The 21,886-nt window shown below is 44.2% G+C and overlaps 1 protein-coding gene across 1 annotated transcript; it reads left to right on the top strand.

The window, feature by feature from the left end:
• The first annotated feature begins 2,095 nt into the window (after positions 1-2,095).
• Positions 2,096-13,678, top strand: LOC124705584 (protein ENHANCED DISEASE RESISTANCE 2-like). Its single transcript, XM_047237286.1, has 22 exons — positions 2,096-2,237; positions 3,632-3,706; positions 3,803-3,856; positions 3,963-4,028; positions 4,116-4,174; positions 6,161-6,195; positions 6,376-6,468; positions 9,308-9,354; positions 9,428-9,528; positions 9,836-9,931; positions 10,014-10,078; positions 10,154-10,225; positions 10,322-10,468; positions 10,568-10,884; positions 11,427-11,490; positions 11,582-11,757; positions 11,927-12,028; positions 12,099-12,149; positions 12,221-12,364; positions 12,452-12,547; positions 12,963-13,064; positions 13,228-13,678. The coding sequence occupies exons 1-22, from the start codon at positions 2,097-2,099 to the stop codon at positions 13,321-13,323; spliced, it is 2,199 nt and encodes a 732-aa protein (XP_047093242.1). The 5' UTR covers position 2,096; the 3' UTR covers positions 13,324-13,678.
• Positions 13,679-21,886: the final 8,208 nt, after the last annotated feature.

Here is a 21,886-nt window from a genome sequence, read left to right as displayed (position 1 = left end):
GTATTTGACGAGGTTTACTTGAGACAACCAAATGTTGCCAACAGTGCCTGAATCTTGTCCATCAACGAGGCAAGGGGGTCTCCGAGGATGATCGAAAACATAGATTGCATGCATCGGGAGTGGAAGAACTGCTTGTTTGCATGGTAGGGGCATTTTAGTGGGCATGCTGAGGGATGCACTGCGATTCTTGAGGCTGTTGCATCACAAAAACTATGAATTTTGCACTCTTTCTTTGGCGTTGCCGTGTCCACAATGACATCAACGTGCTCCAACGGTCTCCGGTATTCTCCAGACTTGTAGAAGGCAATGCTCCACTAGTTCACTATAAGATCAACGGCAAATGCACATGACAAGCCATATTATCTAGCTGATTGTATCTATCCTTACATGGCCACACTTCTGAAGACCACCCGCGAGCCTGCAACCGAAGAAGAGGTTTTCCAAACATCAAGAGGCTTAAAGGAAAGCTGTGGAGAGGACATTTGACGTGCTCTAGTCTCGGTGGGCTATTGTTCGTCACTCTGTTACAACATGAAACCTTGAGACCATGTGGGAGGTGATGATCACTTGTGTGATCAGGCACACCATGATTGCTGAGCAAGAGCGTGATGATGAATGCCTCCATGACCAAGAATGGAAATTTTAGAACGAGTTGATTAAGCCAGAGCTTGGAGCTTCTATGTTTGAGGAGTTCCTCCATATTCACACTGAGCTCCGTGATCGCCACATTCAAGATCTTTTTAAGACGAATTTGATCGACCATCAGGCATTGGTAGACCACAAGGAGTAATCATCCCATCTGAGTTTATTTGTTTAATGGTAAACTATGCATGTGAATTATGTAATTTGTATGCACACTACTTAAATTTATTTAATTTCAGCATTATGTTTTTTTAATACATATGAGCCATTTGAGTTGAAAATAGGGGAAGACATAAGTCAAAATGGGCAGCCTAGACCAAATAGGTATGACCGATGGGGCTATCCCCCGACCCAAACGGATAAAGGTGCAAGTATCCACAACCCAACCAAAATGAGGCAAAATGGGCATATTTGGTGTCAAAATCAATCGGGTCGGTAGAGATGCCCTTAGAACGTTATTAAGGCTACTAGAGCGTTGGGCACAAAAATGCCACCTAACCGACCTCCGAACAGTGGCTAGGAGTGTCGAACTCATTCCACAAACGATGCCACGTTGGATTTTGACAACCAGACGAGCCACACAGGATTGCTACTTATTCTATGATTGCGTATACTTTTGTGCTGTAAACTTAGAAACTATTGTCGTTGATATCTATTTGTAATTGCATACATTTTAAGGTATGGTAGCGTAGGTTCCGCCCGGTAAATTCGTATCATAAAAGTCTACGGTACGAATTTACCGGATCTGCTCCGATAGAAACCGACGGATACCATAGCACTGGCACTGAGTTTTAGGAAATGCTCTTCGAATGTAAAATGTTGCCTTTGCCCCTTGGCTAAGATATTAAGTGGGACCCCACCACTATACTACTGGTAGTTCATTTGGGGATTTCTAATTTAAACTTTGATCAAAAAATTCAAATAAAAAATGTTCAAAATTACAAATGGGATATTGGCATTGGTCTTGCTCTCTTTCACTATCTCCCTCCGTCACACAATCAAAGAGAGCGAGAACCAAATCTCAACTACCCGCTCACCACCAGGCAGCCGCTGCACCGGAAGTAGTACAGCTCATCCACGACGGCCAATATAATACTACCTCCGGGCCCACCCCGGAGCAGGACCCACACGGCGTTCTCTCTCTGTCTCTGCGTCAAAATTCAATTCCACTGCAACCAACGAACAAAACAGGACAAAAGCGGAAAGGCGAGAGAGAGAGAGAGACCCGAGGCTACAAGCCACCGGCACCAGATGAGATGAACAAGCCCCGAGTTTAAAAACTTTGCGCCCACCACAACGCAAAGGAGATTCGCCGGCCGCCGACCGACGAAACGGAACCCAAATTCCTGCGCCGGAGCGGAGGCGGAGGCGGAGGCCAATCAATGGGAGGGCCGGACCCGGTCGTCGTGGCGGAGGCCGGCGCCGCCGCGGGGTGCGCGGCGGAGGAGGGCCGGATGGAGGGGTGGCTCTACCTGATCCGATCCAACCGCCTCGGCCTGCAGACCTCCCGCAAGAGGTACTTCGTCCTCGAGGACTCTGCGCTACGCTGCTTCAAGGCCGCCCCGCCGCCTTCCACCTCCGGCGCCACGCTCGAGGTACCTTGCTCCTCCCCCCCGCCCGTCCTCTGCTCCCGGCTCGCGTTTTTTTTCGGGGGAATTTCGGCGACATTTTCGGGGTTCTGCGCGATCCTAGGGCGCCTCTGCCGCTCGGAGAAATTTGATTGGCGATTTTGTTACTACGGTGATACGCGCCGTGCTCAGAGGATCCTCTCAGCCGGATTCGCCTTCAACGCTGCTACTAGCAAGTACTAGCATCCTCCTAGGTGGAATTATTCCGGAGGGACTTGGCTTCTGTTATTATTTTAACGGCCGGTAGGTGAGATAAATGATAAATGCTTTGCGCGTGCCGCGGAGTCGCATGATTACTGTTGGGAGTAGTACTATTGTTGCTCAGAATGTTCGGATTTTACTTAACAGCTACGTGTACTAGCCTGGGTTAACACGTAACAGTTGCGTGTACTACCTTGGTTTAATAGGATGCCACACCTAATCCGGGTGCGATATTAGCGATGATTCTCTTAGTATGGCATGTCGCTGTGTTAAGCTTACTTCGAAGCTCTCTTTTGGATCAATGTTTTGCCGAGACAGGACGGAAGGATTGCGGGAGCCTGTGCCGCACTGTGCAAGAAATAAGGGTAGGGTAGCTTTGAGCCAAAGAGTTGTTTCCTGGATCTACAAGCTAAGATTGCGTCACCTGACCAGCTTTGTAGTGGCTGCTTCTATTTCTATCAAATGAGAGCATAGAAGGATGGTATTTCGGGGTGGTGATGCCCAATTAAGCTATGGTGGTTGGTCTGTTTGCCTGGCTTGCGGCATATGTCGCCTCTCAGTTAAATTGTTTGTTATTTAATGCTGATACCAGTTATGAGCAAAAACGGTATGTACTCATTCCATATCGCAAATATTCGTAACAATATATATAATCAAAGTTATAAATCAAGCTTTCACTTAAGACATGTCCAAAACGTCATCTGTTTGTGATATGGATGGAATAGTTTGTTATATGACCAAGTTGTGCTTAACAATGAAAGCACGTTGATCATTGGAGGGGATTTTGAACTTGAATGGCATATTGATGATGCATAAACTATAAACGTTGACCAAAGGGGGACGGATCCTTCCCTTGGCTCTCCGGCATTAGGCAGAAGATGAGACCTCTCCAGCAGATTTATATGCTGTGGATAGCACCTGTTTAATTCAGTCGCACCTGCGACTCGAACCCGGGTGGGCGAGGTCACCACTGTGACCTCAAGCCAGCGCTTGGTTTTCATGATGCATAAGCTATTCTATGTTCTGAATTGCATTTGAAAAGTAGTCTAAGTACTAAATTTTGCCCTCATTTTTGCCGCAAACTTTGGTTACTCCGCTTCTATGTTGTTTTGAAACATGACACTGTTTTTCTTGTTTTGTTTTTTCCTTTTTGGGTACAGGATCCTGTTAGAAGTGCAATAATTGACTCTTGTATACGCGTTACAGACAATGGGAGAGAAAGTGTTCATAGAAGTGTAAGTTCATTTATTTGGTATGTATTTTATTACATTTATATACTTACAATTATGTAAATAATATATTGAGCCTATTTGTCATCATTTTGTTGACAGGTTTTTTACATATTCACACTGTACAATGCTTCTAACCACTATGATGAGCTGAAGGTAAGCATTGGTGTTAAATGTCATGTCACATGTCTTGCACTGGAGCTAATTCTTTCTTCTTTGGTTTGTGATACAAAGATTATTCTGATTGACTGATACTTTGCAGCTGGGTGCTAGAAGCTCAGAAGAAGCAGCTAGGTGGATCAGGTGCTTAATGGAGTCTGCCCTAAAGGTCGGTGTTTTTCTTCTTTTATTGTTTCAACTTTCCATTGTCGTTATGTTCGCAAAAATATTAACTTGATTTCTTTGCTGAGAGCAGTCTCCTAGAAATGATGAGCATGTTGTTGCTTGTTCACATCGAAGATGGCAGGCTTTCAGGTAAAATGTGCAGCATAAATCTATGCATGCTTTGGTTTCCTATTGATTAATGTTCAAACAATTAGTTTTTCTACTTCAGTATACCCCATTTTCCCATTGGCTGTACCTTTTTCTTTAATCAGAAACTTGACTTTGTCAATGAAAATGACACACAGAATTTACTGGGTCTATCAGATGTTTGAGCTAGCTAGCAAACATTGATACACTTGTATCCTATTATCTATAGTCACCCTATTTTGTGCAAGTTCGAAATTTCATGTTCCTATCTGAAGATAAGCCGTGTGGTATGTTGGAACTGAATGCCATGGATCTTGTACTGGATTGCAACATATGGTTACTGCCATACCGCTTAGGCCATGTACAATGCAAGGGGCTTAAAAAAGTGCTTATAAACATAAACCGAACATTTTTATGTTCTTTTCAAAAAGGAGGTTGAAACCCCTGGCCTCTCTATCAAAATGATGAACACAACTTTTATTATTATTATAGTATTCAACAAAGCCTGAAAAAAACGAATACATGATCAACCCAAAGCCACCTTCATGGCGACCTCTGTCGTTACACCTACAAGCTTGATGGTGGGGGTGGCCATGATCGAGGCCATGTGCCCCGACCTCACACCGACGCATACCATCTAATCCGGAGGCCTCACCAAGCCTCCCAACGGTGAGCCGGGAGCACAAACCGGTCCAGCAGACCCTTAGCCCGCACCACATGCACATGCTCTAGAAGCTGCTGCCGCCGTTTTTCACTGGCCGATCTTTAGAAGGGATCAACACATGGACCTTTGTAGGCCTGCAGTCGATGCCGCCTTGACGTTGTTGCACCTCCCTCCTTGACGCAAGACAGCACCACCAACCCGTGCACGTCTACCAACATGCTTCCATCACAGAGACCCTGCTGCGCCACTCCACCGAGACCTGCTGCCCTCACTGTGGTAGATTCACCGCTCTGCCTCCTGATTCCTCCTGCAAGCACCTGCTCCAAGACGATGCCCCCAGGAGGGAGAAGGGCACTAGAGCGTTGCATCGTCCTGTCCAGGACACCCAGATCTAGGGTTTCCCCTGGACCAACCCAAGAGAGGAGAGGCAGACTGCAACGACGAGGCCTTCCATAAGCCATCGTCCGCCATGACTGAAGTCGAAGCCCGGTTTTCACCGGCAGCCTCACCTCCACAATCTTGTAGCCGACTGGATTGCCAGCTTGCCACCGCCATTGGCCGCCCCGCGGGAGGACGACCAAGGTACACCACCACAACTTGCCTGCCCCGCCGCCGTACGCCTGGGGAAAAGCCCAGCCGTGCGCCGATGATCAAGTCCACCGCCGAGGACCTCTGATGCCGCCACGAGAAACTGCCTGCCGCGGTCGATGGTGGCGCAGAAGAGGAGGGAGCAGGCGTCGGCACTAGGTTGTGGCGGCTAGGGTTGCCCCTATGTCGCCCTAGGTGTGGCAACCGAACATCGTAAGCAGCCTTGCTTATTTTTATAGGAGAGATTCCTAGTTAAGCATCTGCCTTGTATAAGCACTAGTGCTCTTAAGCAAAAACAGGTTTATTTTTCGAAGCACCTTGCATTGTACATGCCCTTATGCTACACTTGTTTCAAGGTTGTAGAGCTAAAGGAAATGTCTAGCTATAACTGATGGGAAAAGGAGATGAACATGCAAGTGCCCATGCCTGAATTTAACGTTTACCTAATTGTGCATCTTAGAAAATTCTCAATTACTCGTGATTGTCATAGTTTATCATGATCATATTTTTATAAAAATGTTATCGAATGTCAAAACGTGCCTTCATGTATTACTTGTGTGGTTATACACGTATGTTTTGATCTGAATTTTACTGCTGGTCTTTGCAGTTATAATGCTCCATGCTTTGTTCTTTCCAGTTTTTGGCTAGAAATTTTATTATATATATACCATTTTCGCTGATCTTTTTTAAAGATGATATCCACGTCTTTTGGCTAATTTGCTATTACATCATTGCAGATTAAGCCGCCGCAGTAGCCGCATGCACTCAATTGGTAAGTATTGTGTTCTTATACTTTGTGATGGACAAGTTATATTGTTATACAACTTAGTATCTAACTAAATTTTAGAACTCTATTTTTGTCGCCTGAATTTTGTCATAGAAATAATAAATCTCTTCCGTGCTCTGTAGTGTCATTTCAGCCCCCTTTTTTTGTTTTGTGTGAAAATTTTAGCAGATTGGACTGCATTGTCGTCTGCTAATAACGATCCTATGGCATCTGATGTTGTTGCACCTTCCGCATGGACAATATTTGGCTGCACAAACGGTAAGTATATGATTTTTCTTCCCTTCTCTATTATATGATTAAAATAAGCTTAAAAGGAGCTACCATGTTTGCTCCATATCTCACTGGTGTATGCACATTTACTTGTAGTCTGTACATAGCCAAATTTAACAGCAAAAGTATTTCATATGGTTCTTAAGAACATGCATGTCCACTTGAGCACACTAATCTAGTAAAAAGGAGAGGAATTTACACTCCTCGGTATGGTTTGCCCAGATTGTAATGGTGTAGATTTAACAGTACCAGCAAATTTAGACGAACGCTAGCTTTATAACTTTTGCAACTATGTGATGGTATAATAAACACTAGAGTTCATTGTACGTGTGACCCTGTAATACATAAAGACTGAAGCACCTGGCCAAGACAACAGACAGGTAGAGAGTAGATGCACCGGGAAGGCAGCCCAAGATCACTGCAGTTGTACATGGTGTGGGTCATTCATCCTGTACTTATCAAAGGATATATAGGGGAAATAGTTTAGAAAATTATAGGTTGTTTGGTTAACTTCCATTGGGGAAGATTAAGATGGATTAGTTTAAATGTAGGGGAAATTCATTGTAAAATATAATCATTCCTACTTATAAAGATTTGACTTGGTAGTCATCGGTTTACTCTTCCTCGCCTCAACCTCACAAGTGCGACCATACAAACCTACGAGAATAGGAGCAAGCTACTGTCTCGTCTGCCGTCCCCGATAAATTAAACCATCGAAGTGAATTAACTTGACATATAACTTGGGTAAACTATATTTGACATCGTTTTAGGTTCCAAAGCGTAGCACAGGTGTCCTACTTGTTAGGGGCGGAGGATTGAAAGATGATTGAGTGCACTTTCCATCTTTGATCTTTTAATAAAAAGAGATGCCTTGTGTCAGATTTTGGGGTGAATTGAAAAAAAAAGACAAACCAACAGGGGGAGGAACCCCCATCATTTTTAATTAAGGTAGTGGTGAGGCTCGAACTCTGGCTGCCTAGTACACCATCAAATGTACTAGCCAGTAGGCCAAGTCTTTCTCGTTTGGGGGTGAATTGAGAAAGCAGGATGCTAACAGGTATCAAAATGGAACATTTTTTATTTCCTCTAGATGTGCACTTGGATTTTCAGATAGTCTCAGCACAAGTTTCTTAGGGCGTGTTCGGAAATGGCCCAGCTTCTCCAAAATCCGTCGATCCAGCTTCTCCCAGCAACTCCAGCGTCGCAGGTGGAGCGGTGAACGTTCGGTTCGGTTCAGCTCCATGTAAATCTTCCAGCCCAACCAACAGCAGCCGCTGACGAGCGGGACCCTTCTTGTCAGGATCTTCTTCCACACATCTTTCCAATTCTCCACCTACGCAGGCAAATCTGCAGGCTCACACCGGTAGCCATGATTCCGCGTCCCCTCCCCTTTCCACTGTTGGAGAGGGTCGGTTCCTCTGCTCCCAGACCAAATCGTGGTGGAGCTGGTGGTGGACGAGCAGGTCGGGGCGCAGCCGGCGTTGCGCTGCTGGAGTGGACGAACAGGTCGGGGCGCGGCCGGAGTTGGTGGTGGACGAGCAGGTCGGGGCACGGTGGCCGGACGAGCTGCTGGTGGACGAACAGCTGGAGGAGCCGAGCTTGCGGGCCGGACATCGAGCATCGGAGCTGGTGGTGGACGAACAGGTTGGGGCACGGCCGGAGCTGGTGGTGGACGAGCAGGTCTTGACGCGGCCGGCGTTGCGCTGCTGGAGGCGGAGAGCGCGGGGGCTGTGCCTCGATCTGGAGTGGCCTGGTCGCGTCAACGAGAGAGAGAAAAGGGGATTAGGAGAAAAGAGATGTCGGTCGGGAGGAAGGAAGGAATGCAGGGAACCACGAAGCGTTTTTTCCCACTTGGCGGTGGCATATCTTTGTAATTTTGAGCTGCTCCGCGTTTTGGAGATCCGCGAATTGGCACAAGTGCTGCTCCGAGTTTTACACAGCAAATCGGACTAGCTTCTCGAATCCAGCTCCATGGAGTTTTCGTGTTCGGCCTGCTCCGCGGAGGATTTTTGGGAAGCTAGGAGCCAGTGGGTTGCCGAACACGCCCTTAAGCAGAGGAGCTGTATTCTTCTAATAAACATGCCAGATATGTAGTAATAATAAATGAAGAAATAAGATGAAAACGTAACTCTTTGAGGTATGAGTGAAGATCAGATCTTATCGTGGTACCATAGCACAGTTCGACAGAAAACTATAAGAGTGTGAAGCCATACAAATAAACAAATTTACAAGTAACGAAATGTCAGCAGTCGTGAGTTATGATTATCCTTTATAGTTTGAGAGCATAGTACAGCAGTGTACAATACAGATATCTTAGGTTCATAAACTACACATTTTATCCCTTCCAAATTACCGTTTTGATCAATGTAACCGTGAGCAGCATGATCTGATTGTCAGCGTGATCTGATTGTCTTCCATTACACGGCTCGATCGTTATAATATTTGTAATTCACTTCTCTCTATATAAAAAAGAAAAATGTTAATTTTATATTATGCTACAATAGTGTAGCAAAAAAAATAATATTCTTGGATGTCTTTCATCCTGCATCAAAGCGGAGTAGATTGAAATTGTTCCGCAGCAGATTACAGAGATGTACGAGTCGAGAAACCAGATCAAGCCATAGTGCAATTCTGAGGAATCTTTGTTAATTCGATTGTTTTATACAGCACACATTTTTCTTTGTTATCAAAGTTTGTGATATGATAGGTTTGTGTTCGAGAGAAATAATACGATAAACTTAGCTAGCCACACATTTGCGTGGGCAAGCAAGATAAGTTATCAATGAACTTTCTGCTAAGTACTAACTTCAGACTTCCTGGCATTTAGGATTACGTTTGTTTACTGAGGCGAAAGATGGTGGCTCACGTGGGAAGGTACTTCATGTTCTCAACAAGATATTTTGTTGATGGATTATCGAGCTCACATTGATTTTTCCTGTTTCTCCAGTATTGGGATGATCATCCAGCTATAATGGCAGTTGGTGTTGTTGATGCGAATACTGAGGATATCTTCCAGACTTTAATGTCTCTTGGTCAATCAAGATCCGAGTAAGATAGATGTTTCCCTATTAATAAGTTTCTGTTTTTCCTTTTTTTGTAAATCTACTCCAAACAAATGCATAAGTGCTCCAGAATAGGAAAACTGGTCATAAGAAAAAGTATTACAAAAGCATATGGTACTTACTGTCTTGTAACTTGTAAGCAATATGTTCTATTTGGTTCTTTCTGCTTTGGAATCATTCTAGGTATGTTTTGAACTCTGCATGTCATGTCACGAAATGCATGGCATTATTACATTAACATCTATGTGAATTTGTTTCTTCTTCCACCAATCAACCAGTGAGGGTTTTTGTAGGTGGGACTTCTGTTTGAGGGAAGGACGTGTGGTTGAGCACCTAGATGGTCATTCAGACATAATCCACAAGAAATTAAGAGGGGACTGGCTACCATGGTCTGGTGCTGGATCTAGCCTGTTTTCTGTATGCACACTTTATTGTTAAGTTATAATAGTTTATATTATATTTAGTTTTCAGGGGAATGAGAAAGAGAGATCTATTACTTCGACGGTATTGGAGGAGAGAAGATGATGGAACTTATGGTACTATTGTTGACAGAAAATGATAAATAATCTGCTTGCCATGATCTAGACCTGACCCTTCTCATGCTTTTTCAGTTATCCTGTACCATTCTGTTTTCCACAACAGATGCAGTCCAGAGAAAGGCTACATCCGTGCCTGTCTTAAAAGTAATGTATGCTTGATTTTTCAGTTATCTCTGTGAGGAGTAAAACTGATTGTTATCTTCTGTTTATCATGAACTAAGATCTGGTTTTATATAATAGGTGGAGGATATGTAATATCACCAGTTAGTCAAGGAAGACAATCAGTTGTGAAGCATATGCTTGCTATAGACTGGAAATTCTGGAAGTCCTATCTCCTTGCCTCATCCGCAAAATACATCACCATACGTATGCTAGGAAGAGTAGCAGGCATGTTCTGTGATAGATCAAGGAATCATTGCTTGTTGTAGTTATTGATATTTTTGCCCCCACTGTGTGTTCAGTAAGCTAAACTACATTTGTTTCCAGCCCTACGAGAATTCTTCCGAGCAAAAAATGGAAACTGTGGTTGCATTGAGTTCTCATCGGGTGAGCTGACGAGGGATATGGGACTGCAGCAGGGTGAAAATGGGCGACTCAAAATAGAAATGCAGTTGGCTAATGAGAGCAAAAGGTTTGAGGACACAACAGAAGGATCACAGGGTGGTTCCAACCGGCAATTAAGCAGTGCTGGTTCCTTTGTTCAACTCAATGACGGAACGGATGAGTTCTTTGATATCCCAGATGAATCAGAATATGACCAGAGAGAAGCCATGTGGTCTTCTGATGAGAGCACAAATGCTGCGGTGAGTTCTTTAGATATGGAGTCTTGAATTTATGTTTGCATGATAGAAGGTTCTTACATAATTGATTTACCGTTCTTACTGATTAAGATAGTCCTTTATTTCCATTTCATCTCTAGACTAGAAAAACTGTTTAATGATTGTTGTGTCTGTATTAGTATGCTTTAACCCTGTGGTGTTGATGTTGAAATGTAAAGATAAATCTGATCAGAGAACTGCCAGTGTTTTTCAGTTGGTCGCTGTTGCCTTGTCACATGTTTACCTTAGCCTGTCCTATGACTTCTATATTTCCCATCAGAAAGTGAGAATGTTTCTCTCTGATGTGTTGCAAAGACAAACCATTGGCAAGCCAGTATTTGATTGTGCGAATATATTATTTCTCTTCTGTGCCAAAGTCATATCATGACACAATTTGCTCATACTTTAAAAGATAACGCTTGCCAATGGTTTGTTGGTGATATGTTGTTAGCGCAATTCAGAGAACCAGGGGAACTCCATGATCGATTTCACATTCCATGTGTCTAATATTTGGAATGACATGGCAGGACCAACGGCATGGTAAATTGTCCAGTGCTGCTGTCTTCGTACGAAAGTTGCATGATCTTGCAGGTGCGCTACGGCTGATGTACAGTGTACAGTTTTCAGTATTTTTAAATTTTTTTGGGCTCTAATTATTTGTTTCTCCTTTCCTATATTTTAGTCCAAAAGCGAGGGTATGTCGATTTACAGGGAGCTGCGGATGCTGATAATGGTCCATGTTATTATGGACATACTCTTCCGAAGGATTCTAGCTGTACAATACCTTCTAGTTGGTCAATGACAGATCCTACAACATTCTTAATCCGTGGAGAATCCTATTTGCATGATCGTCATAAGGTAGCTTAGTACTGTTTTTATTCTAATTCACTAGGCTAGGATGCAAGTCTTTGATCTGCAGAATATAAGGGATCGTATATGTTACAATGATAGTCATGTTTCGCTAATTCGGTCAACACATTGACAGTCTGGGATCTGTAATGATGAAATAATCTGTATTTTTTGACAGATAAAAGCAAATAGTACACAAATGCAAATGGTAGGTGCTGACTGGATAAAATCTGATAAGCGTGAGGATGATCTCGCTGGTCGTCCTGGAGGACTAGTCCAGGTATTCTACTGGAGCCTGTAATTCCCTTCAAATGGAAAAGAAAAAAAAATCAACACCAAATTTCTTGCAGAAATATGCAGCACAGGGGGGCAACAAATTTTTCTTCATTGTAAATATACAGGTGGGATTTCTTCAGCTTTGTATATGTATGGAGGCTTCGTATGTCTTCTTATAACCCTGATTGATATGCAGGTTCCTGGTTCTACCACGTACACCTTAGCTTTGTATTATATGATGGATACCCCGCTGGAAAAGGTTCCCCTACTTGAAGCATTTGTAAATGGAGATGATACATTTAGAAATTCGAGATTCAAACTCATTCCTTATATCTCAAAGGTACCTATTTCTCCTACAAGTCCATTTTCGTGTTAAACAGAAAGCTGCGATGGTTTATGATTGGAAATTCTGAATATGTCATTTCAGGGATCTTGGATTGTGAAGCAGAGTGTGGGCAAGAAAGCTTGTTTGATTGGTCAAGCACTAGAAATCAATTACTTCCGTGGAAGTAACTATCTGGAGGTACGTCTTATGCATGGCACTAGGAATCAGCATCTTTGATTCGATTTATGTGGATAGCTGCCATATTTTGTATACATACTGTGTTCAGGAAGCAGTATACGTCAAGTTATGTTCTCTTTGAACAGTGCAGTCGCTAGTAAATAATTGTTTCAATCTCGGCCAAGATTATTTTTTCTTTTGCTTGTCTGATTTTGTTTCAAGATTTCTTCATGGAGCAAAATCTGACTGAACTTTTATGGAAGCTAACTGTTGGTTTATCACAGTCTACTGTAACGGATACATAGATTGCAGCGGTCTTTTGCAGTCATAATCTGCTAACATTTTGCTTGTGAATTGACGAATACTACTATGTTTACTGCCAGTACAATTGCAATACTAAGCTCTGATGAACAACTTGAAATGCAAACCTTTTCAGCTTGGAGTTGATATAGGCTCATCAACAGTGGCAAGAGGTGTAGTGAGCCTTGTGCTTGGGTACTTGAACAACCTGGTGATTGAAATGGCCTTCTTGGTACAGGTAATTGTTGTCGCATACCTTACCACTTTTGTCACATTTTTTCCTCTGTTCCATATTAATTGTCGCAGATTCGAATGTATCTATACACAAAAGCAACCTTGTTCGACTCAAGGTTGAGAATGGATCTGATCATAAGCATCCTTTTTTTCCTTTCCTCATGCAGGGCAACACACAAGAAGAGCTCCCAGAGTTCCTTTTAGGCACCTGCCGGCTGAATTACCTCGACGCCTCCAAAGCTATATCGCTAGACGAATGCTGATCTCTAAAGGAGGTGTCAGCTTGACCCCAATTCTTTTTCGAAGCCTGAGTACAGCACAACAAAAACCAAAAGGCTCAAGTCATTCTTTCTCCCGGCCATACATTCCTTGCCGCCCACAGAAGCATGGGCCTGGATTTGCCGCAGCATTGTACATTCATTCATTTCCTTCTTTGCTGAGAGAGGTAGTATTGCGTTGTAATGATGGTTGCAGTCTACTAGTACGAGATACAGAGCCTTTCTCCCATCCTCTGGCCGACAGCTCGTCATCAAGTAAAGGATGAGGCAAAAGAAAAGTGTATTCTAACCCCGACCCGTGTTGTTCATTCTGAGTCTAATCTGGGATCAGAGATCATCAGATACAGCACCAAAAGCAGCTGATTGCTAGACGTTGACCCCTTAACCTGAGCGATGGCACCTGCCATGATTCTATCCGAGGACTAGGAGCTCCCTCATGACACTCGTCCAGAATCGAAAGGGACTCGAACCCAAGCCCAACACCGACGTCGAAGTGATTATCATCGGGAATTCCCCTATCATGGTCAGTTTTTTTCTTTGAATTGTATCATGGTCAGTTTTCTTTTGAAACAAGATATCATGGTCAGTTGGTTCACTCACTCACGGACCACACACACACACGCTCCACTTTTGTTATCACTTGATCCGGAAGGAACAAGCAGGCGTAGTGGAGCTGGCATTTCTCGGATCCTGACCTGAGAAAGGACAGCAGTGGGGAGAGAAAATGATGGTGCCATCATGGCAGCCAGTTCACAGCAGCAGCTACATCGTGATCAGGAACCAGGATCACTGTGCCTAGGTAGCAAGCTAAACCTTTTTTCTTTCCCTGACCGTGTAGGCCAAACGCTGCATCGCTGCAACTGCAGCAGTCGCCGTGACAGGTGAACGGCCCCCTCCTTTGCACTTTTCGAACAGAGGGTGGCGTGATGCGTCGCTTGCTTGCTTGCTAGTAATTCTGTGTCGCGGAAGGGAGAGTGGGGGATTAAAGTAGACGCAAGTGCACGTAAGTAAGCGGGTGTGGAGCTTTAGACATGATTCTTAATGCCATTGACCTGGGCAGATCCCTATGGCGCACGGCGCGTCGCCGGCGGCGGCGGCGATCGGGCCGGGTCGGTCGGCCGCGCGAGGCACGGCTCCGTGCCGGGGGGTCAGCGGCTCACGTGCGGCCGCGAGCGAGGCGAGGCTGTGTTGTGTTCGACGCCTCTGGATCTGCTTGCCGTTGCAACGCCGCATTTGCTTGTCGCTGGATCATCTGCCGTGTCACCGATTTGTGTGCTTCTTTTTTTGAAAAAAGTCCACCATCTATTAATAGTCTAGTAAAAAAAATTCTAAATTGGTATTTAGATCACCTAGCAACGACTATAGACACTAGCTAGCTTGTACCGAAGCGGCTCGCCGCCTTCCTCATCCCTCCAGCACCAGAATCGGCCAAAGCTTATCGAAATCATCATGCTAAGACCCAAAGTACCAGACCCATTGTAATGTCCCAGGTTTAGAGACGATCGAGGGGTAGATTTTAGAAAGGGATGTGCATTGCATTGTAATTTACGGGGAAATTTCGCGCTTTTAAACAAAAACTGCATCGAAGGGGGACAAGTTTCTCTCTCGACACCTTACAGGGTTAGGGTTTCGAGAGTGCGATGAACTTGTTCTTACTTATCTAAGTTAGGGTTTTGAGAAGAGAGAAGTGATATTGCATTGAAATCTTAAGTTGCATGATTAAATTACAAGTTAAGTTTTTGAATGAATTCAAACCAAATTTGAATTTGAATTTCAAATTCAAACATCAAATGATTATCAAATAATTCAAAATTAAGATAATTAATCAAACAATTATCATTAAGCAAGAAAATAAGTAATACAACAAATTTCAACATTAAGCTCATTAAGGAAAACTTGAGCTTTATTGATAATCACACACATAATACATTGTCTTTACAATATTCAGAATTGAATTATTGAATTACAACACATTACAAGAATTGAAGAAATAGAAGAAATGAAAGGAAAATTACAAGTTATCTAAATATCCTAAATACTACAAGAACATCTTCACTTGATCTTGGACTTGATGATTTTCTGAAGCATCTTGATCAATTCTTGATCCCTGCACACACACACACAGCAAATAGAACATTAAGCCAAGTGGCTTTGCCATTTGGCAGGTTAGAAGAAAACTGGAATAGGGTGGATATGATCAAGCTGCCGAGCTGATCCACTTCACCAGCCCAAGTCCCAAGTCACACACACACGAGCGACACACAAGGCTCGGCCGTGGTGTGCATGCAATACACACAACCAGTGAGTCACCAGGGTGAGGGGTGGTGCTGTCGACCAGGGAAGCCATGGCTGGCCATATAAAGGCTTTTCACAGCCAAAACCCTAGTCACTTGTTTCAGCCATCGACAGGCAGCAGTGGTAAGTCACCAAGAACAGCAAGTATAGCTCAAGAACACCAAGAACGGATGAACGGCTAAAGCTGTTTCATCCACTCCACAATCACCAGAAATTAAACCAAGACCACAAGCTTGCTAGGAGGAGCGAGGGCAAGCAAAAGACCAGCACAGAAGCAAACCCTCTACACCAACAATATTTCTAGGAGCCGGAGTGAGGTATACCAATCATCATGAACAAACCGGATGGTTTTGTTCATAAATAAGCATATGCACCAATCACACATAAGCAAAAGGGTAGATACCCTATGTTTGTGTCATCCTATGGCTAACTAGTCATTTGGTTCAAGCAAACATAGAGAACAGCCAGTAGAGATCATCCAGGGAACATTGGTTGTGTCTACACATGGACACAACCAGAGAAATCCAACATGGATTCAAAACCCTGGCCAGATACAGGCTCACTTGACAACCAGAGCTAGCTAAGCCATCAGACATGATAGACTATCATGTGTCTATCTTGTTTATCAACATCAAAGCTACTGGTAATGCACCAAGTGATTAGCCAGTGAGCACCTATTCATCAAAGAAAGCCAACACGGTGGGAGCTACCCTAACGACAATGAATTACTCGTCGGGGCTACCTCAACCACACCACAAAATCCCACGGATAAGCTCGAGCACATCTATCATTACCCGGATGGGTTCAAAAGGGAGCTAGGGTACCCAACGAAGTTGGCATCCCTCTAGCTCTACTAAATCAACTCATATGATCATCAACTGCAAGGCGAGTTCACATCATTCATCTACTCAATTAAGCAAGGTAACGAGAGATAAATGAATTATACAAGTAACCAATGCACCGGAACCTTGCACATGATCCGGAAGATCACCGCAAGCAATAATCAATGCTTGAGTAAGCAATAGAACCCACTAGCACAAGTGTATGAGTCACACAGGTACCAGAATGAGCACCAGATAGGCACTGCCAGAAGCATAACAAATAATCATCAAGTAAATGTTGATCATAGGCTCACTAGTGCTTGCTAGCACTGGAAACAGATGACTATAAGCAATCCTAGCACCAGAAATGAGCTAGTCACTGAAGAAATTACACACAAGCTTTAACTGAATACTCGGATATCGAAATAATAATCATATGATTGTATCCAGAAGCACATCAAAGGTTTGATGAACTACTGGATCTTGCTAAACCAATACATCACTTATCACTAATCACAGAATTATACCATTAAGCCAACAGCAATGCTCAATTGAGCATGCTCATCAATTTGAGCACAAGGAACAGCACACTAATGCTGCCGGAACTTGCCAAATGGCAAGTAATACACACGAACCCAAGCTAGAGCAGCATACATGAACACACTTGATATCTAGCAAGCTTAGTAACAAGAACAGGGCCACAGAGAAAGAATTAAGCAAGAAAGGAGAGCATGGCAACCAATTAGATTAGGAATTCTTGCACAGAGATATGGTAAAGCATCACACGAGCAATAGCACATGCCTTGGGCGAGGCAAGCACATCACGGTAGTGAAGCTAGCACGAGCATGAGCAGACGGTACAAGTACATGAACTAGAGCTAGGCCATGGCGGCAGCAGAGTAGCACGAGCAGCACAAGCATCGGAGCAGCAAAGCAGCATGCGCACACACCGCGAGCTGGGCGCAGCAGAGCACCAGCACGGCAAGCATCTCCATGAGGAGGAGCAGCCGCGGCCTAAGACGGAGGAGGAAGAAGAAGAGCATGAAAGAGTGAGAGAGAGGAGGGGATCGGAGGAGGCGAGTACCTGGAGCGAGTAGACGACTGGCGCAACCATGGCGGCCACGGCGGCGCGCGCCGAAAGCACGGCGGCACCTAGCCAGGCCAGGCCAGGCTCCGTCTAGCGCCGCAGCGCTCCGCACCACGGCGGCGAAGGCCACGGCGGCGCCATCACACCAGAGGCGCCGATGAGCACCGTACCATCGAGCGGACGAACACGATGGGGATCGGCGAAGGGGCGGAAAGGACCAGATCGACGCCGATGATCTGGTGCGCCGTCACGAGGCGGTGCAGATGCGCCCCATCTCGCCGGCGGCGATGGCCGGAGGCGGCCGGAAAATATCGGAGAAGACGGCGGCGACCACGGCGTCGCCAGAGCTCGTTAGGGTTAGGGTTCGGACACGAGGGAGAGAGAGGGAGAGAGTGAGTGGGTTGGGCCGGACCAGGTGGGTCGGCCAAACCTAACCCGTTGGGCCACCTGACAGGTGGGGCCCAAGGGCAAATTGGTCTTTTCACAATTCAATAAATAACCTGAAAATTTGAAATTCAATAGAAAATTGATAAGAGCTCTAAAAAAAAAAATTAAAAATATGTAAATGGATCAGCATAAAATTCTCTATTTAAATAAAATACCAAACAAAATTTTTGAAGAAAATTAAGAATAAATCTCATTTTGATGATTTAAATAATAATTTAAATCACACATATTATTTTCAAAAATGAAAATAAGTCCATTAATGCAATTGGACTTTAAAAAACACCTTGACAATATTTCAGGGTTGTATTTACCCTAAATCAAGTATCTACAAGTTGTTCTTAATATTAACCTCTCACATGAAATAACAACGACATCGGAAGGGGGGAACAACCCTAAAACTGGAATCATGCATAATTGCTTCTTTAACCATTGCCCTTATCGGACAATGATGCTATTTTTCGGAGACAGAGGACAAGGGTCAGTCCACACCTTCCAACCGCAAAACTTTGCAGGTGTTCGAGCAAGTTCATCACTTGCTCATGTCATTTGAGTATTTCTATCAAATTACTTGCAAAGTATTATGGTTATCACTATTGCATAAAAACCCAAAACCACTACTTTCATAACTATGAATATGACTATGTGGTGGGCAATGGAACCATGGATTGTGTTGATATGGTGGAGGTTCCATTGCAAGGGTTAATATCCATCTAGGATTAAACAACAAATGTCGCCAGTGATTCTTGTGCCGTAATACCCGTGTTAACCATAAGATCCGGAGTGGGACGGAGTAGTCAAAAGTGTTTCCACCTCTCGTACATCAACGGATGTGCTTACCGTAGACACTTGACCCAGGTTGGGCAAGCGGTGGGGTGGGGATCCCATTCTAATTCCCCACGGTAAGTGGTCTATGATGGGTTGCAGCTACCGGCGAAGGAGTTTGGTTAACGAGTCCCAAACTGTTGTCGTGGTCGGGGTCCATCCTTAATTGGTGTAAGAGGACCGACGAGGACCCAGTGGTCGGGGTATGCAACAAAGGGTGGGTGTGCGAGGTAGCGGAGGAACATGATTGGCTAGACCTTATACCGGGCCTTACACCGAAGGAAGTGTGGACGGGAAAGCTGCCCGGTTGGCACCAAGGTTAAGATCTCTTATGGGTAAAGCAACACACCTCTGCAGAGTGTAAAGAACCGTGACCTGTCACTCCCTGTTCCGGGATATGGAACTGCGAACGCGGCCGGAAAGGAGCTCCATGAAGTTCTAGTAAACCGGTGAAGGCCGACGGACATAGCTCTTTGAAATAAAAGCAATCTCTTGAAGAAATGTTTACCAAAACTTGCATTGGTATTAGACTTTCTGGTCTAATATCGTAGCTAGTGCATTAAACACCTCTTATCTATAATGAACTTGTTGAGTACGCTCGTACTCATACCACTCTTAAATCCCATGCTTAGGTTGTCTGAATCGTCTGGAGGAGGACTACGACAACAATGAAGGAGCCGAGATCATCGGCTACGATGAACCAGACCTCTCAGGAGGTGTTGAAGGCGTAGACTATCTCATAGTCTACGGATCCGGGGAGGCTTCCGGAGGAGATCAAGCCTAGAGACATCCAGTAGTAGTAGTAACCGAGCAGCCCGAACTCTTAGTATTTAGCTGCTCGAGGCAATAAATGTATAATTTAATGAGACTCTTATATTGTAATCTAAGTTGGGTTCACCTCGAACCCAGGAGTATTCCTCTGAGGACCCAGGAGGAGCTCCTAGACAATATATGTTTGATGCTTGTAATAATAAGTGAATGAGTTATGGACCCTGCTATGTTCTGTTGTACTACTCTGAGGGATGTAATATTTGCGGAATGGTACTTCGTGAATGTTATATCAACGACTGGCATACTACAACATGCAGTGGTATGCAGGGTCACCACACCCATAGATTGGAAAAGTTAGACCTAAAACTACGCCGAAACACGAAGACCGATTGGATCTTCAAAGATCGCGAGGCGCACAACTTCACATCCCGCTAGGTACACCACTAGAGAAGGATAGTACGGGAATGATCTTATTCAGTTCAAGATGTAGTCGTCACCTCGCCATCTCGAAGAAGATACTGAAAATAATCTAAACAAAGAACGGGAACCTTCCTACTGATTAGGGATCGTGGTCCGTTACATCTCCAAAGCTCCAAAACCACCAGAAATGGAGTGGACTGGCGACATCGTCAATGAGAAGGACGAAATCCTAGATGGGTTTTATGAGTGTTTACGATCCTCACAATCGCCTTGTTTCTACTACCTACATTCTTGTTCGAAACTTAATGCCGGCAGCCACAAAATGAGTGTTGTAGTACTCGTACAGGTCAAAGTCGGAGAAGAATGTGCGTACTTCCTCTGTTCAAAAATACTCTAGATTTTAGGTCTAAAATTTATTTTGAATTAGTCTATAGTATTATAAATTTGTAATCAACAAAAGAAGCAATCATGCGCTTTCTATTGGATATCATTCATTTTAATTTAGCTTTGATTGGTTGCTATGATTTGTTAATTCGTCTTAAAATTTGTAGAATGTAGACTGAAAGAGGAAGAGACAAGAGAGGGAGCGAGTACGTTTTCAGTTTTCAAACAGATATGGTGAACTTGTAGATCGGCATGGTTGTGGGCATCCCAGAAATTGAGATGACAGTTCCGAGAGTGATGTTCCCTAGGCTTCGTTCACAGAATTACACTAACCGATGGTCTGCATGACATCACCGTTATTGAACACATCCCCTAGTATTGCACAATACAGGGAGTATCGTGCACATCGAAGGCGTTGCTGAGGATTAATTGGCCCATTGAACAACACGAAGCTGTTCGGTCAAGATTACAGATCCCAAGATCCTCTTCTTAAGGCAGTCGTGGAAACTCTGTCGCGGTTTTTCTATTCACTGTACTGTACTGACCAAACAAAATGAATCCCAAGAACCATCAATCGCGTGGGAAGAGCTGAGACCGGAGAAGTGGTATTTTTTTTAAAAAAGCAAGCTAAAAGATTTGTCATTTTTTATTAATTAAGAAAAAGTTTTATAACAAATGTCACCACCAAGCCAAGAACTTTGCATGCATCATTGTACTCCTGGAATTACAATACTCAATAATTTCGCTCTGGCAGTGCTCCACATTTTAGCGTCCTCCTTGAACTTTGCGATGACTAGGTTGGCCGATGAGGCGTGGTGACGAAAGACCCTCATGCTTCTCTCTATCCAAATCTCCCAAAACATGATCTTTCGAAAGTTGCTCAGTCCCAAAGCCATCTCCATCCATCAATCGAAGACGCTTTCCTCATTAGCCCAAAGTCAAGTACCAACATTGTGTTGCCGACGCCAAGGAGGGGTGACATTCCAAATGCGGAGGGAGAAGCGACACATGAAGAGCAGGTGGGACGCCGATTTTCGAACTTGTTTGCAAAGAGGGCAATTGCCACAATTTGGGCAACCTTTCCCGACCAATCGGTCCGCCGTCCAAATTATATTTTCAAAATAAACCACGCCACATTTGGGAGGAGCCTAAGATTTCAAAATGGTGGGCTCCATTGGTGTGAGCACGGTGCCCTCAATTGCATCTTATAAGCCGGGACGACTGAGTATAATCCAACTTTGGTGATTTTCCATGCATTGTGTCCTTGATCCCTTCCGAACGGTGCACATTGGAGACAATCTCCCAAAGAATGACGAATTGTTGTATGTGCTCAACCTCAAAACCATGATCCAGGTCAATATGTGTGATCCAAGAATTATTATCCAAAGCTCTCTTCACCGTCATGTGTTCTTCCTTTTAGCAATGGCGAACATCTTTGGGGCAATGCCTTTGGGCCTACAACTGTGAGCCAAGTGGAGGACAAAAATTCTGCTTTCTCTCC

The sequence above is a fragment of the Lolium rigidum genome, chromosome 4 (assembly GCF_022539505.1).
Source record: "Lolium rigidum isolate FL_2022 chromosome 4, APGP_CSIRO_Lrig_0.1, whole genome shotgun sequence".
Lineage (NCBI taxonomy): Eukaryota > Viridiplantae > Streptophyta > Magnoliopsida > Poales > Poaceae > Lolium > Lolium rigidum.
Note: the sequence above shows the minus strand (reverse complement) of the source record. Positions and strands in the feature narration are given on the sequence as shown.